This window comes from Camelus dromedarius, chromosome 14, assembly GCF_036321535.1.
Source record: "Camelus dromedarius isolate mCamDro1 chromosome 14, mCamDro1.pat, whole genome shotgun sequence".
Lineage (NCBI taxonomy): Eukaryota > Metazoa > Chordata > Mammalia > Artiodactyla > Camelidae > Camelus > Camelus dromedarius.
Genome location: NC_087449.1, coordinates 54,543,520 through 54,557,874, shown reverse-complemented (window position 1 = coordinate 54,557,874; position 14,355 = coordinate 54,543,520). Strand labels below are relative to the sequence as shown.

General features: G+C 51.8%; 1 protein-coding gene across 1 annotated transcript in view; it reads right to left on the bottom strand.

Annotated features, from left to right (window-relative positions):
- Positions 1-209: 209 nt before the first annotated feature.
- MYOM3 (myomesin 3) overlaps positions 210-14,355 on the bottom strand; it is a 44,337-nt gene continuing 30,191 nt past the window's right edge. The window contains exons 24-37 of the mRNA XM_010989803.3: positions 13,421-13,465; positions 12,485-12,621; positions 10,732-10,876; positions 10,544-10,603; positions 10,094-10,161; positions 8,917-9,027; positions 7,259-7,346; positions 6,680-6,718; positions 6,327-6,435; positions 4,829-4,992; positions 4,572-4,608; positions 4,371-4,393; positions 2,683-2,738; positions 210-1,700 (exon numbers count right to left, since the gene is read on the bottom strand). Of these exons, the coding sequence (XP_010988105.3) occupies positions 1,440-1,700; positions 2,683-2,738; positions 4,371-4,393; positions 4,572-4,608; positions 4,829-4,992; positions 6,327-6,435; positions 6,680-6,718; positions 7,259-7,346; positions 8,917-9,027; positions 10,094-10,161; positions 10,544-10,603; positions 10,732-10,876; positions 12,485-12,621; positions 13,421-13,465 (1,343 nt within the window). The 3' untranslated portion in view covers positions 210-1,439. The remainder of the gene's footprint in view (positions 1,701-2,682; positions 2,739-4,370; positions 4,394-4,571; positions 4,609-4,828; positions 4,993-6,326; positions 6,436-6,679; positions 6,719-7,258; positions 7,347-8,916; positions 9,028-10,093; positions 10,162-10,543; positions 10,604-10,731; positions 10,877-12,484; positions 12,622-13,420; positions 13,466-14,355) is intronic.

Here is a 14,355-nt window from a genome sequence, read left to right as displayed (position 1 = left end):
CAGCAACCCCAAGTCCCCCTCATTGAACATGTGGCCTGACTGCACCTGCAGCCTGGAACAGGAGCTACTGGGGATATAAATTACCCATCACGCCTTGATGCATGTGTAGGTGGTGGATGGAGCAGTGATTCATTTTATCTTTAAATTCGGAAACCATTTCAGAAACCAGAGGTGGGTGTTATGTTCTGGTGTTGGGCGTAGAGATGATTTTTATTTTCTCCTTCATAATTTTCAGGGTTTTCCAAAATTGTACCACAAACATCTATCACTTTATAAACCCCACCCCCTCCAAATATTATTTAAAAAAAAAAAGGAAACTGGAGGGTGGCGAAACACCCAGCTCTGTATTGAGGTCCATCAAGTAATGCCAACCAGTGTCTGTCATGCTGGCAGAGGCCCTGAGCTGGAAGCGGACCTGAACTCATCCAACTCTCCAGCCTGGTACCCAAGGCTGCCTAGGCACGTTACCCAGCCTCCTCATATTTGCTCTCACATTCCCTGCCCTTGAAATCTCCTCCTCCTGTGACCATCACCAAATCGGACTCATTTTTCAGGGTCCAACACCGATTCTACTAGTTCCATGAAGGTGTTTTAAGGCCCAACGTCCCTAGTTGGGAAGAACACCTGTCTCCTGCCTCTGACCACTAGTGGAAGTTTATTTGGACCTGTTTTATGATCCTTGTCATCTGACTTGGCCTGGAATCATTTGCACCCAGGTCCGACTCTCCTACTGCACTGAGGCCTCCTTGAGGGCGGAGCCTGCCTGTTATGTATCTCTGTGCTCCCAAGGCCATCCTCCACTTGCACATGCTGGATTTCACATGCATGTTTGTTGAACTTCAGCAGATGGAAAATATAGTATCCTAAGGAGGGATGTTGTGATGCGTCAGTTTCTGGCAGGGCTCATCAACCTTGGTGCTGCGGCCATTTGGGGTTGGATGATCCTGTCGATGAGGGGGCTGTGGTGTTTAGCAGCATCCTTAGCCTCTACCCACTAGACGCCAGTGGACACCCCTAGCCCTAACAACCAAAAATTTGGACTTTGCCAAATGTTCCCTGGGAGATAAAAATTTCCTCTTGTCGAGAACCACTGGTGCATGGCTTTAAAGGGTTTTCATGAACACTCCCTAGGAGTAAGAATTCCCATTTGATGGATGAGAAAGACAAGGCTCACAGAGTTTAGAGTTGAAACAGTTTTGCACGTAGGACGCCCATTCCAAGTCCAGGGCTGACCCCGCTCTTCCGGAGGCCTCTCAGGACCCCAGCAAGGTCTTTACTTCTCCACTTCAGTGTGTCGACTCCACCCCACTCCCATGTCCCAGGTTCCACCCTGTTCCCTTCCCCCTGACTCAACCCAGGGCCTGTGCCAGTCTATGACCCACTGGTTGGCCCTACTGGTCCATGCAGACCAGACCTCGGGCTGTGCCTGAACCCGTCCGTCACATCTCCAGCACCTTGACCTCCTCCCCGTGCTTGAACACGCTGATGGTGACCTGGCCCGTCTCGGAGCCATATTTGTTCTTGACAAAGACCCCGTAGCGCCCACTGTCCTCACTGGTGACCCTCTCGATGGTGATGGTGACCTCTGTCCCCTTCACCTCCATGTGGTAGCGGTCAAGGAAGGTGACAGGCTGGTCATTCTTCAGCCAAGAGACTTCGGGTATAGGATCTCCTGAGATGACGCAGGTCAGGCACAGGGTCTGTTTGAAGGGACAGGAAGGGAACGTTCAGTCTTACCTCCTTGTAATCCCCATTGGCACTCACCTTCACTCTCCCAGGGAGCCCCCAGGATTAGTTGCGCCTTGTGATAAATTCATCATGTGTGTTTTATTGTAACCCATAAAGTAATAACACTAAAGGGAGATGTTTTTCTTTATCCCCACATCCTCCATCCTCAACTTTTCTGACTACTCACTAATTAGAATTTCAGACCATTATTACTCTAGCAATCACCTGCCCCAGAACAGCCTGAACTTTGTCATTTATTGCTTTCAGTTGTACATTTCATTATAATTTTACCATGCAAATAAGGCTATATTGCTTTAACATAAAGATTTATGAATTGAGTTTGAAAATTCTGGAACAAGCTCAACGCAGAGCACTCTAGTGTAGTGATCAAATACTCAGAGCCTGGAGCTGGGCTGCCTGGGTGTGAATCTCAGCTCTGCTCCTTTAAGCTGTGTGACCTTAGGGAAGTCCCTTAACCTCTCTGGGCCTCAGTTTCCTCAGCTTAAAGGGCCTCTTGTGATAACACAATTTCATGTGGTTGCCTTGACGCTTAAAGAATGGAATAGTGCCTAGCACAAAGTAAACAACATAGAAATGTGAGCTATCATTTTCTGGAATATTAGACTTGCATAATTGCAGTACTGAAGGGGCTTCTAGGGATCATATAGTCAAACTCCTGTGGAAACTGAAGTTCACAAACAGAAGTCCATGACCCAGAACCGCCCAGAGAGATGGAGTAGAGCTGGGCGAGCACCCCCGGGGGCCTGACCCCAGGCTCAGTGTCCTTCTTTCATACTGCACGTGACCAATGAGGTGTGGTCACTTGGCCAGACTCGGGTGGATCCAGCCCCTTTGGCTCCGGAATCCACAGTGCTTCATTGTTTGGTGCTCTTTGAGGGACAAAGGAGGGAACCCACGTGGGACTGCTGGCTGTAGGCTGAGGACTGTCAGTACCTTATCTTCCATGATCGTGGCCACATCTGGCAGGCCCCTCACCACTTTGGCACGATCTGGAAGGGAAAAATGAGACCCTTAGTGATGAAGGTTTTTCCCACCAGCTGCTTCCCACAAGCCGGTTCCACAGAGTTGAGGTTTATTTTTAAGCAATGCTTCTTTTTCCTATTTTTGTCATTTTGCGTGGAAATCTTTAAACTTGTATTACGTATTTCCTTGCCTTCATAAACACAGGATAGGGAACATAACGTGTTTCTGTCATTGACTTGAGTTTATTGTCATGATTGGTGATAACTAGAGGTGACAGTGAGGTGCCCTCCCCTTGGGAACTGGGAAAGAAGGTAAATATGATCCTCTGAGCCTTAAACTTGCAAAAGGCTCATAATAGGTGTGACAAACCAGCTAAGGGAGCAAGCTTTTGGGACCTGACTCTGGCCAAGGGGGACCTGGTGGCCATGGCGGTTGGGCAGCAAGAGAATGTGGTTGCAAGTCACTAAGTAGGAAGTCTATATACTTTCTGTATGCCACAATCAAGGTTTGGGAAAGGACTCTAGACCATGGATCAGGGACACGCAAAAAGCTGGGAGGGGGTGTTGGTTGTGCAACAGATGTAGGGGAACAGGACCCTGAAATGGGGCTCAAGGTGGGGAAGACCCAGAGATGGATGCTGTTGTGGGCAGAAATGTATACAAGGCCCTTCACAGTGGAGTGCTACGATCCGTTTCCCTTGACTTTCAATTCCACAAGTCCCACCAACCAGATACGGTGAGTTCAGACCTGCTCTGTTAGGGTCCTGGAGGGGGCATTCTGTCCAGGGCATTCCAGGATGAGGGGCGAGTGGCAAGTGTTTAGCTGGTGGTGTAATGACAAGGGCGGTCTCTGGGCTGAGCTCCCCCCATGGTGGCCACGCCCCCTGCGAGGGGTCCTAATGCACTTAGATCCTGAAAGCCCCCTTCTAGATCTCAGTTACAGACGCCGAGGCCTGCACTTCCTGCCAAGGAAGGACATTCAGGGACAGGACGCCATATAGGGCGAATTTCCTCTCCCACAAAAGGCCCTAAGCTAGCGGGGTTCCAGGTCTGTTTCTCACAGTGTGTCAGTTTCCTTCCCCGTTGTCAGGTTGTCCTGGGCTGCTTGCTCTGCTGCCAGGAGTCCTTCCCACATGGAAAGTCCTACACTGAGCCGCTGGGTCCGTGAGACCAGAAAGCCAGCCTCCTAGAACTGCGTGGTTTAGAACGGGCTGGGGGAGACCCGGTGAAATCCAGCGCGTGGACTTGGCAGTACCCCCAGGCAGCTCAGAAGCTGTGCCCTGCGTTAGATGAGGTTCCAGTGCCCTGACAGCCAGAACTAGCTTTAGCTTAAAGTTGTCCCCTCCCAGAGACACTCAGAAAGTCCAGCCCAGCCTGGGTTCTGTCTGTCCCCTGCCTTTGGGGTCTTACTGACGTCGCCCACGTGCCTACCCAGCACCAGGCCCACGCTGGGCGCATCCACACCCATGGTCTCAGGTATCCCGGGACTCCTAATCTTCGTGCTGCCACCACCCAGGGCTCCAGGCATCTCTGTGATAGCCCAGAGCCACACAGACCCCACCGGGAACCAGGACTCCAGCCACCTGCCAGGAGGCATGAATTCCTTGGAAGCTGCCCCAAACTCAGAAATGGAAACAACAGAAATATGGCTGGACTTACTCTTCTCGATGATGGCCAGGGCTCTGAAAAACAGAAATGGGAAAAAGGCTTGGGGTTCCATCTGTTAAAGGACAGTCCTGCCCAGGCGAAGGTGAGGGGGTGACAGGGAAATGGTGGGGCTGGCTGGCCTCCCAGGAAGGGGTCCTGTGCTCGTGTACCCAAGGGGCTTGCTTCACACTGAGAAATGCAGAGGGAACTTACTTCAGTCTCTGGTGCTCGGCCATGGCGTCCTCAAAAGCTGTGAGAAGGAAAAGGGGAAAAGGAGCGTCAGGGCATCTGCACCCCCCACCCCCACCCCTGCAGGTACGGGGACTCAGCGCTGACTGTTCCTCCACTCTCTCCATTCTAGCATTCTCCTGGGGCAGTGCCAGGACTGGGTGGGGAGATGGGAGTCCCTGTAAAAGACCATGGGGTTTTCTATATAGGTTTCACTGAGGGCAGACGGGCAGAAAGCTCACCTTGCCCTGAGAGATCAGTTGAGAGCTGCCGGACTTCCTTCCCAGCTGCTATCTCTAGGGTGTATTTGCCCTTGTCTGAGTCTTTGGGGTCCAGGATGTGAAGCCAGATCTCATCCAGGGTGGTGCCAGCCCTCACCCGATCACCACTCTCCAGGCGTTTCTCTCTACATGTGAGGGCAAAGAAATGGTTAACGTGGCTCAGCCCAGGACAGGTTGGCTGTCTGCCCATCTTGCAGGCACCACTGCCCCAAACTCTTCTTCTGGGGTTTTATTTCCAGATATGTGGGCTGAAAGCAAGTGACCTTCCATGAGATGTTTGAGAAACGTCTATGTACTCATCCATTTATCATGCATTCATTCATCAAGCCTTGTGCCAGTGCGGAGCCTGTATTTGTGACATGTTCTGCAGGCTGGGACTCTGAGGAAATGGTGCTTCAGGGTCAGTGACCACCTCCTCACCCCCCACCCATGGGAGTCACTGCCTGACTTCATCCTTTTCCTCATCTTAAAACCTCCCAGTACTAGAAATTGACACCTTGTAAACTGACTATAACTTAATTAAAAAAAAAACAAACCTCTCAGGATTTATTCCCACAATCACTCTCCCTTAGCTCTTAGAAACTACAAAAATTCCTTTCCTTCTTTACTTAAATTTCATTCCTGGAGACACCTGGACCATGTCCTCAGCGTTGTGTTGCAGAAGTGACAACTGGGCTTAGTCATGGGGCTCAGAAATTCTAGAGAAGGAGCCTCGTTGTTCTGAAATTCGGATTGGCCTTGGTCTCACCCATATGACAAATCTGACTAAGTCACTCTGGCCTTCTCCACAGAGTGAGTACAGTAATGTCTGCTTCACAAGGCTGAGGTGTGCAAATAAGAAGCTTTGGGAGGTGGTGAGGGTATAGCTCAGTGGTAGAGCAGGTGCTTAGCATGCACGAGGTCTTGGGTTCAATTCCCAGTGCCTCCATTAGAAAACAAACAAATAAATAAATAAAACTAATTACCCCCCCCCAAAAAAAACCCCACAAACAAACAAACAAAAGAAGCACTAGGAAATTTTGCTCTCAAACTCTCTGGGGTCATTTAGCTCCTGGCTGAGTCTCTGACACCCGATCCTGCCTTCAAGCCCTGGCCCCACAGGTTCCTCTGCCCGAACCTCTCCCCTCAGCCTGGCTGCCTGAGTTTCCTAAGGCTGCAAAGACCCCAAGGGCACCATGACCCACATGACCTGGTTTTCCCTGGTCCCTGCATCCTTCCCTCCCCTAGTTCCCAGATGCTGCTGTGAGACAGTGTTCCTTCTGTGGCCATGGATATTCTGGAAAAGTGATCTCAGCACAGGGTTCCCACCTTCCCTGGGAGCCTCCTTGCTGTGCCTCTGACAGCTGTTCCCTGTCCCTGACTCCGTCTGTGGACAGCAGGTCTGTTCTCTGCCAAGCCCTTGGGACTGGACGCTGGGCCCCTCCAGCCTGGCTAGGGCTCCAGGGCCAGGCCAACCTACTTGTGGAACCAGGTGGTCTTCATGTACTTCCCGTTGTAGTACTTGACCCTGCTGAAGATCCGGATCCCCTCCTCAGTCCCCTGGATTTTCAGTGGGGTCGCAGAGAGGGCTGGGGAGGCAGAGGAGAAGGGTGAATCTTCCCTGAGGCCCTTGGGACAGCACATGTGAGGGGCAGTCAGCTCGCCCCTGCTCTGGGGCATGGTGGGGGGATGCAGTGTGGTGAGGAGCATGAACGTCTCCCCCAGTCTTTGAGGTGGAAAGTAAACCCACCCCTGGCAGCCAAGGCTGGCTGGAGGTCCCCTGGGGTCTCTGTGGCGTCAGGACAGGGCTGGGCAAAGAGGGGGCTTGCTTACCGCCAATCTTGCCCAGCTCAGTGAAGATGTCGTCCAGGGCTGGAGGGAGACAGAGAATGGTCAGTTGATGGAGGGCTCCCCTGGGGAGGCATCAGGGTGGGGATGGCCTTGGAAAAGGCTGGTGGAGCTTCTGAGCAGCACTCGGGGCACAGGCTTGGGGGCAAAGGGGATCCGGGGCACTCCGTGACTGACAGGGCTTGGTGAGGGGAACAATGGGCAACATGGATGGGGGACAAGTGGGCCGACTTGACAGTTTTCTTGCAGGCTAAGCCAACAAGCCTGGTGAGGAGCCTGGGGTCCACTGTGGGGCAGAGCAGAGAACTCAGGCTCCAGGTTGTGAAGCCTGGAGTCACTGTGGGATATTGCAGTGAACACGGGTGTCAGTGTCACACAGACCAGTTCCTGGCCACTGACCAGCTGTGCAGCCATGAGCAGGTCACTTAACCCCCTTGTGCCTCCGTTGCCCCAAGTGACATGGGGATCCCATAAAATTTCCCGCACAGGTCATGGCACATCTCCCGGTGCAGTGGGAACCCCCTGAGGCCCTGCTGGCCCATATCTAACGTCTCCGGCTCCTACCTTCGCCCGTGAGGTCCAGGATGGTGTCGTCCTCCCCTCGGTTGTCGGAAACCTCTGCTCTGTAAATTCCCCTGTCCTCTTTGGACAGCTGGAAAGGAGGATGAGAGACGGTGGTGTTGGCATGGATTCTAGAAGGAGCGCTGGTCAGCAAACCACGAGGCCTGGGTGCCAGGCCTGCCCCTGACTCTGTGTGTGACCTCAGGCAACCCGCTTCTCCTCCTTGGGCCTCAGTTTACCCACCTGCAATGGGTGATTGCTAAGGCTCCTTCCAGCTCCACAGCCCTAAGCTCAGGGCTTGTCTGGGCCTGGGGGTGCGTGGGGGTGGGGAACTGAGGGCAGAAATAGACACTCAGCACGTGGATTCTCAGGTAGCTGCTCTGAGCAGAGCAGAGTGAGCCCCCCTTGCAGAGCTGGGCTGAGCAGGATGCACCCTCCAGCAGAGCTGCCCTGCTCCCCAGTGCCCTGGATGGAGGGACCCCTCTGCATCTCTCAGAAGGAAGTGTGCTCTCTTTTGCTCAGGACAAAGTCCTTACCGGCACATGCTTGTCAACCCCACATGAAGCCTGAGTCAACAAAGCAAGTACTTGGATTATACTTTGAAAGCAAGGTCAGAGGTCAGCAGTGCCCTCTTGTTACACGGTGTCTCCTTCAGGGCCTGGGGAGAGATATCTGCTTCCCTGTTCCCTCAAAGGGCTCCTCTCACCCTGACCATCTCTACATAACCTGCTTTGAGGCAAGAGTCAAGGTAGAAGCATCTCTGAACACGGGGATCAAAGAGCTGAACCCCAACAGTCCTCTCCTACATCCACTCCCCGCTCCCTCAGTGAAGGCTCCAAAGTCCCAGCCAGACTCCGGGGAGGGTGATTGGAGAGACTGTGGCCCCACTCTTTAAACTAGTATTTTGGTGTTTAAACCCTTTGAGCCTCAGTTTACTCATCTGTAAAATGGTGGCATAATCCTTGCCCTGGCTACGTGCTACAATTGCTGTGAGGATCAAGGGAGATAACTCTTGGGAAGCCAGGAAGTTCCACACCAGCAGGCGGGATGATTATGGCAAGACTCAGTAGCTACTAAGCACCTACTTGATGCCAAACCCTGTGCGAGGAGTTTGTACTGTGATGACAAAGGCCAACTTGGCATCGTCTTGGCTGGGATTTGGGAGAAGATCCTGAAATCATTATTTCCTTCCTAGTCAGCAAACTGCTTTTGTCTCTGTCACACAGTGAAGCTACAGAAATCAGCAACAGGGCAGAAAAACACTGCCTATTTAAGAATAAGCCTTGCGTTTCTATCTTAACCAGGTCCCACTCCTCCGAGGGCCACGGGAAGGACGTGGGTGGGAGAAGTGAGCTCCAGGCCCACTTTGCTCTGCCCAGACCTGCCTCTCCTGGAGACAACCGTCCTGTCCCCAGTCTGAGACAACACCAAAACAATACCAAATTTATTTAAAAATTTGATGTTGTTTTCCCCATGGTCTTTTTTGACATTAACTTGGATTTTTAAAAATACTGCATAAAATATTATTTATCTTAATTATTGAGCTATTTAGTGCCCCCTTTAAATCTTGTGCACGAGATGCGTGCCTCACTTGCCTCACCCTGGTCCTGACTCCCTGCCCAGTGCCCCTGGCGCTGCCCTGAAGTCAGAGCTGCACTTACCTCTTCGATGAGGAGAAGCCCTGTTCCCGTCTGCGGGTCATACTGACCATTTGGGATCTCTTTCTTCTGGAAGAACCACTGGAAGCGGGTTTCTTTCTTGGTATTGGTCGCCTGAGGAAGGTGGGGAGTGAGGAGTCTCCATCAGGCTTTCTCTTTTAAGTGAAGAGTCAGTTCATCAGAACTTTTTTTTACAAACATGACTTCTTTCCCCGCACACACACTCTCGTGCTAAATCTCAGCCAACTCCTTCCTCACCATATGTCTCCCCTGATGGCTTCCGGACTCTGGACTTTTGCTAATGGTATTCCCTCTGCTTCTTGATCCCTTTCCTATCCTATTTTCCCTTGTAGACGCGTGTGTCACCTCCTCTAGGAAGTCTTCCTCCATGCACCCCAGAGTGCCTCCTTATCAGGAGTAATCAATTTCCTGCACATCTCCACCACAGTGGGAGGCACGATGTTCTCTCATGATCTTGCTTTGGACTGTGGGGTCCTAGAGGCCTAAGGAGACCACTTTTTCATCCTTGTGTGCCCAGTGCTGGCAGTGTCTAGTGCAGAGTAGGTGCTTTGAGTTTGCTACAGACATGCGTCTAGGAATGCACCCTCCCCTACATCGTCCTCCAGCTATCTAAAAGGCTGCAGGGTGCTGAGAAGGAGCACCAGCTTTGGTTAAAACCCAGGTTCTTGGCTCTACCTTTTACCATGTGGTCTTGAGCTACTGGTCCCCACTTGCTTTCTCATTTGTAAAGTGGGGACCATAATGCCCATCTCACAAGTGCTGTGAGGCAGATGAGTAGAATGCTCTGAAGTGCTGAGCACAGTGTCTGGCAGGGCTACTAACAGAAACAGGGAATCCCCCTCGACATATAGAGACCCCAATATCACAGAGACCCCTGGCCCCTAGAGCCCCTCCCAGAGCAGCTGGGAGATCCAGCTCAGGGCTGACCCAGCTCACACCAACTCCGCTCCCTGAGCCCCGCAAGGGAAGGCTTTGTTTTCCAATTATAAGCAGAATCCCTGGTTAAACTCCTCCCCACCCACCCCGCTGTGGGATCAGCCAAGCGTAGGGTATGGGATTTGGAGGAGTGGGGCAAGGACAGCCACCAGGTTTGGGGACATCCACAGATCTGGCTCCACTGGGCCTGGGGGCAGGGCTGGAGGCGGGGGGAGGGATTTGCCTTGCATGTCAGCAGCACTTGGCAGTCCTCCGTGACCTTCCACTGCAAAGGCTCCTCGAAATACGGACCTGGGAGTGCAAAATAAACACGCCCACCGGTCAGAGCGCCAGGTTCGGCTGGGGCGCCATCTGGTGGCAAGACGAAGGAAGGCAGCTGGGGAGGGGCACCTAAAGACCAAGGACTTTTCAGATTCTGTCCCCATCAGGGAGGATACTGGGGTGAGGCAAGGGAAGCACCTAGGGTGTAAAATTTAAGCTGACGCTCACTCTCGGGGTTGGGCAAATGCTGTTTCGTTCTGGCACGGGGAAAGCCTTGGATCGAATGGCAGTGGCCCTCCCTCAGGGGCCCAGCTGGGTGGAGGAATCTATTAACCCACAGCCCAGAAGTTGCCCAGCACTGCACGCTGGCCTGGTGGCCGAGGCTTCTGAACTTCATCCCAGCAGCTCTTACCCTGTTTTCTCTTCCAGTCTCTTCTCTTAGCATCTGCCTTCCTCAGAAGTTTGTCGAACTCTGTGAACACAAAGTGGGGAACTGGTGTGAGCCAAGAGGGGTGCAGGTCCAGAGGGGGGCTTCAGGATGGGCAAACACCCCTGGGCTGAGAGCTGAGGCCCGGTGCATGGGGCGGGGGCACGGCTGACCGTCATCCACCAAGGCCAGGGTGATCTGGTTCTTGGCTTTTCCATCTCGGAGCTGAGCAGTGTATGACCCTTTGTCATCTTCAGACAAGTTCTCGATGATAACTTCTACCAGGCCCTTCTCTGGGACAAAATTGATTTTGCGGTTCTGGGGAGAACAAACACAGAGACTCTTTCCTGACCTTTTCCAATCCCAGGGAATTTGTGTTGTGGGGCGCAAATAGGGGTGTTGTCAGACTTGGGGGTGATACATGCTGAGTTAGAAGCCTTCAGAGACTGGGGAGGGGGGCCCCGGGTAGCCCTGTCCTGTGTATAGACTGGACTCTCCCCAAACCCAGCCCCTAAGAACACCCTGGGTCCACGCAGGCACGAGAAGAAGTCTTCCGTGCTTGAATCAACTGCAATTACTAATAAGCCCGCAACTCTTCCTGCACCACATTTTTAGGTTATTTTCTATCTCTTTTGCAATTTAATAGGGAAAAATATCCCATAAAACTATAAAAGATAATATAAAAAAGCCTAAGTACCTACTACTCAGAATTAACACTCATTAACATTTTGTCATATTCTAGCAGTTTTCAAACATTTTATTTTCCACATTTAGGCCCTTACGCCTTCTGGATTCATTTGTATGTATGATTTGAGAGAATTGCCTAGTTTTGTTTTTCTTTTTCTATAGGGGCATCTGATAGTCCCAATGTATACTAAGAGCCCAGGCTGTGTAACACTTCTTCTACCATAAGCCAAGGTCACACGTAAGCTCTATGCAGAGATTTCAAGTCTATTTTCTCAATTGCTTCTCCTGATCCTCAATTGCTTCTCCAACCCCATTGTACAGATGCAGAAACTGAGTCATGAAGAGATGAAGAGACCTGCCCAATGGCACACAACCCACAGAGGATGGACATGAGCCTTCTGACATCTAGCTCTGAGCAGTTTGTCCTCTGTCTGAACAGCTCTCCTCTTTATAACACACATTTAGTGATGGCCACTCGGCCCTCTGGAGATTAGACTCACAAATAACAGAAAAAGAAGACTGAAGCTTTCATGAGATTTAAATTGCCATGTTTGTAAGTAAAAATAGTTGAATGTGGGCAACTCCTATGGTTCGACTAATATAATTTATCTGTACACATGATTTTTAAAAAAGCAGTGTAATACCCCAACTGTAATAGGAAGAGGAAATGAAAGTAGTGATTTTCAATATGCAGATGCTCTGACACAACCCCATGCATGCCGCACTGATTTATAATGAATTGGTTTGAATTTAAGAGAAGTAAGAAACGCAAAAATATCAAGACTATTCTGTACAAGAACAGGAAAATGAATGAAAGTTCATAGGTAATGTGGCTAGTAGAATAAAAACTCTATTCAGTGTATATTAAAACTGCAAAAAATACAAAAAAATTCCTTGTGTTTACATCTCAGTTACGGTCTAGGATTGCATAATTATAAGCATGAATGTAAGTTTTTTCATCTTAAGAATGTCTGGAAGAACATTCAAAAATTGTGGGGGCATGGGAAATTCTCTGTGGGAGTGTCCCTTGCATTGATGAGTGTCTAATGGCCCTACCACCTGCCCCCCAGGTACTAGAATCCAGGTGTCCCCACCCCCAACCCATCACCGTGACAGCCAAAGCAGGTGGCAATTACTGAAACGTCCACTAGGGGGAGGTGCTGGCCAGTGGAGACCACTGTCCATGAGGCCACCTCCTGGGCTGGGAACCTCACTTAGGAATTCTGAGCCCCCAGTTACCGGTGAGCTGAAGATTTCCTTCTCGTTGAAGATGAGATGCAGCTCAGCAGCCGGAGACAACTTTTCTACTTCCAGCCAAAGCCGCACTTCTCCTCGCTCGAGGATGTCAACGTTCCAGCCGGAGATCAGCTTGATCACTGGGAGACAGAGGAAAGGAATGGGTGGGCAGGGCACCCTCCTCCCTTCCCGATCAGCCTCGCCTTGACCACACCGTGGACATTTGACGTGCAGTGCTCCAGAGTCTAAGGGGACACTGCTGGGGTGCTGGGGTGAAGGCCTGGGGATGGCTTTCCGCATTCAGTCACCCCAAGTTGAATTCATCTCAGGGAAGCGTTTCCTCGTCCCATGGCTTTGAGGCTATACTTCTCGCCCCTGGTGGGGCACTGAGCACTGGCTCCCTGAGGCCTTTTAAACACCAGTGTCTTGGGGGAGGGGACAGCTAAGGGTAGAGCACGTGCTCAGCATGCACGTGGTCCTGGGTTCAGTCCCCAGTGCCTCCAGTAAAATAAACAAACAAAACAAACAAAACAAAACACCCGTGTCTGGCTCCAGTCCCAGTGGTTCTGGTTTATCTGGGGTGTCGCCTGGGCATGGGGATTTTGAAAAGCTCCTGGGGTGATTCCAATATGCACCCCAGTTTGTGCCTCTGCCCTGGGGACAGCACGCTACTCCTCGTCAATGGAGGGAAGCAGGGGTTTTGAGGATCCAAACTCCAAGAAGGAACCATCCACTCTGTCCTCCCTCGCACCCCAGGTGCTCCCTGCTGGCTGCTTGTTTCCCTGCACGGATGGTGGACTCCCTGGATCTCTGACCCTCCCCGACACCCCCATCCTCTGCCCCTAGGCTAGTTCCTGGCTCTTGGCCAACTCAGCTCTGCTCAGGACACCCCAGTGGGCCCAGCTGAATTGCCTACAGCTGGCAGCTTGGAATGCTTACCTGGGTTTCTGATCTCATGACTCAACTTCTTCAGCTTGTTCAGCTCTGGAACAGGGAAGAGCAAGGAAGAAAGCAGAGAGACTGAGATACCCGGGCCAGCGGGGTCTGTGGGAGCCACCCCAGCGTCCATGCTGGGGAAAGTCCCGAGAGGCTCCCCCTCAGCTTGGGGCCACTTGGCTGCTGAAGGGTGGATGACGAGCACTGGGGGCCTTGGCTCTGGGGCACTGGGTGGGGGGTGAGGGGGCTACCACAGGCCACCCTGAGATTGCTTATTCTCCCTGTCCTTCCAGGCCTAGATTGAGTCCCCTCCCCAGAGAAGCACCTACTGTGTGCAGGCTCTGCACCCTCTCAGCAGTCCTCACACGATGCTATGGGGTGAGCATTGCTGTCCACCTCCTGAGCATGTTGGGCCCCTTGTTCCTAAGCCTCCTCGTTATCCCGCTGTAACGTGCTGTCCTAGGATCTGAGGGTCTGGTTCCTACACTGAGCACTTCAGTCTTTGCGTGTCTAGGGCAGGCCTGCAGGTGCTGTCTCATGGCTAACTGCTTCCATGTGTTAGGTTGGTCTCTCCTGCTCAGCTGAGCAGACCTGAGTGTCTGGCACACAGCAAGTGCCCAATAAATGTGTGCTGTGTGGATGAACTGGCAGGGCAGGGCCCGTATCTCATTTTCCCTGGTAAGCTCCAGAGTGCTTAATAGGATAAATCTGGACTCAGGGCAAACATCCAGTCCAAAAACAAAAAACAAAGCCCATTACTTTTGTGAATGGCTTTAGTTTGCATAGACGCATCTCAGTGTGTCCGCATAACAACACCCTTACACTTGGGGCAGCAGGGATTATAATCCCCCCTTTACAGATGAGGAGGCTGAGGCCCAGAGAGGTGTCATGACTTGAAACTGTGGAACTAAAATTGGAATCTGGACCTATCTGGCTAC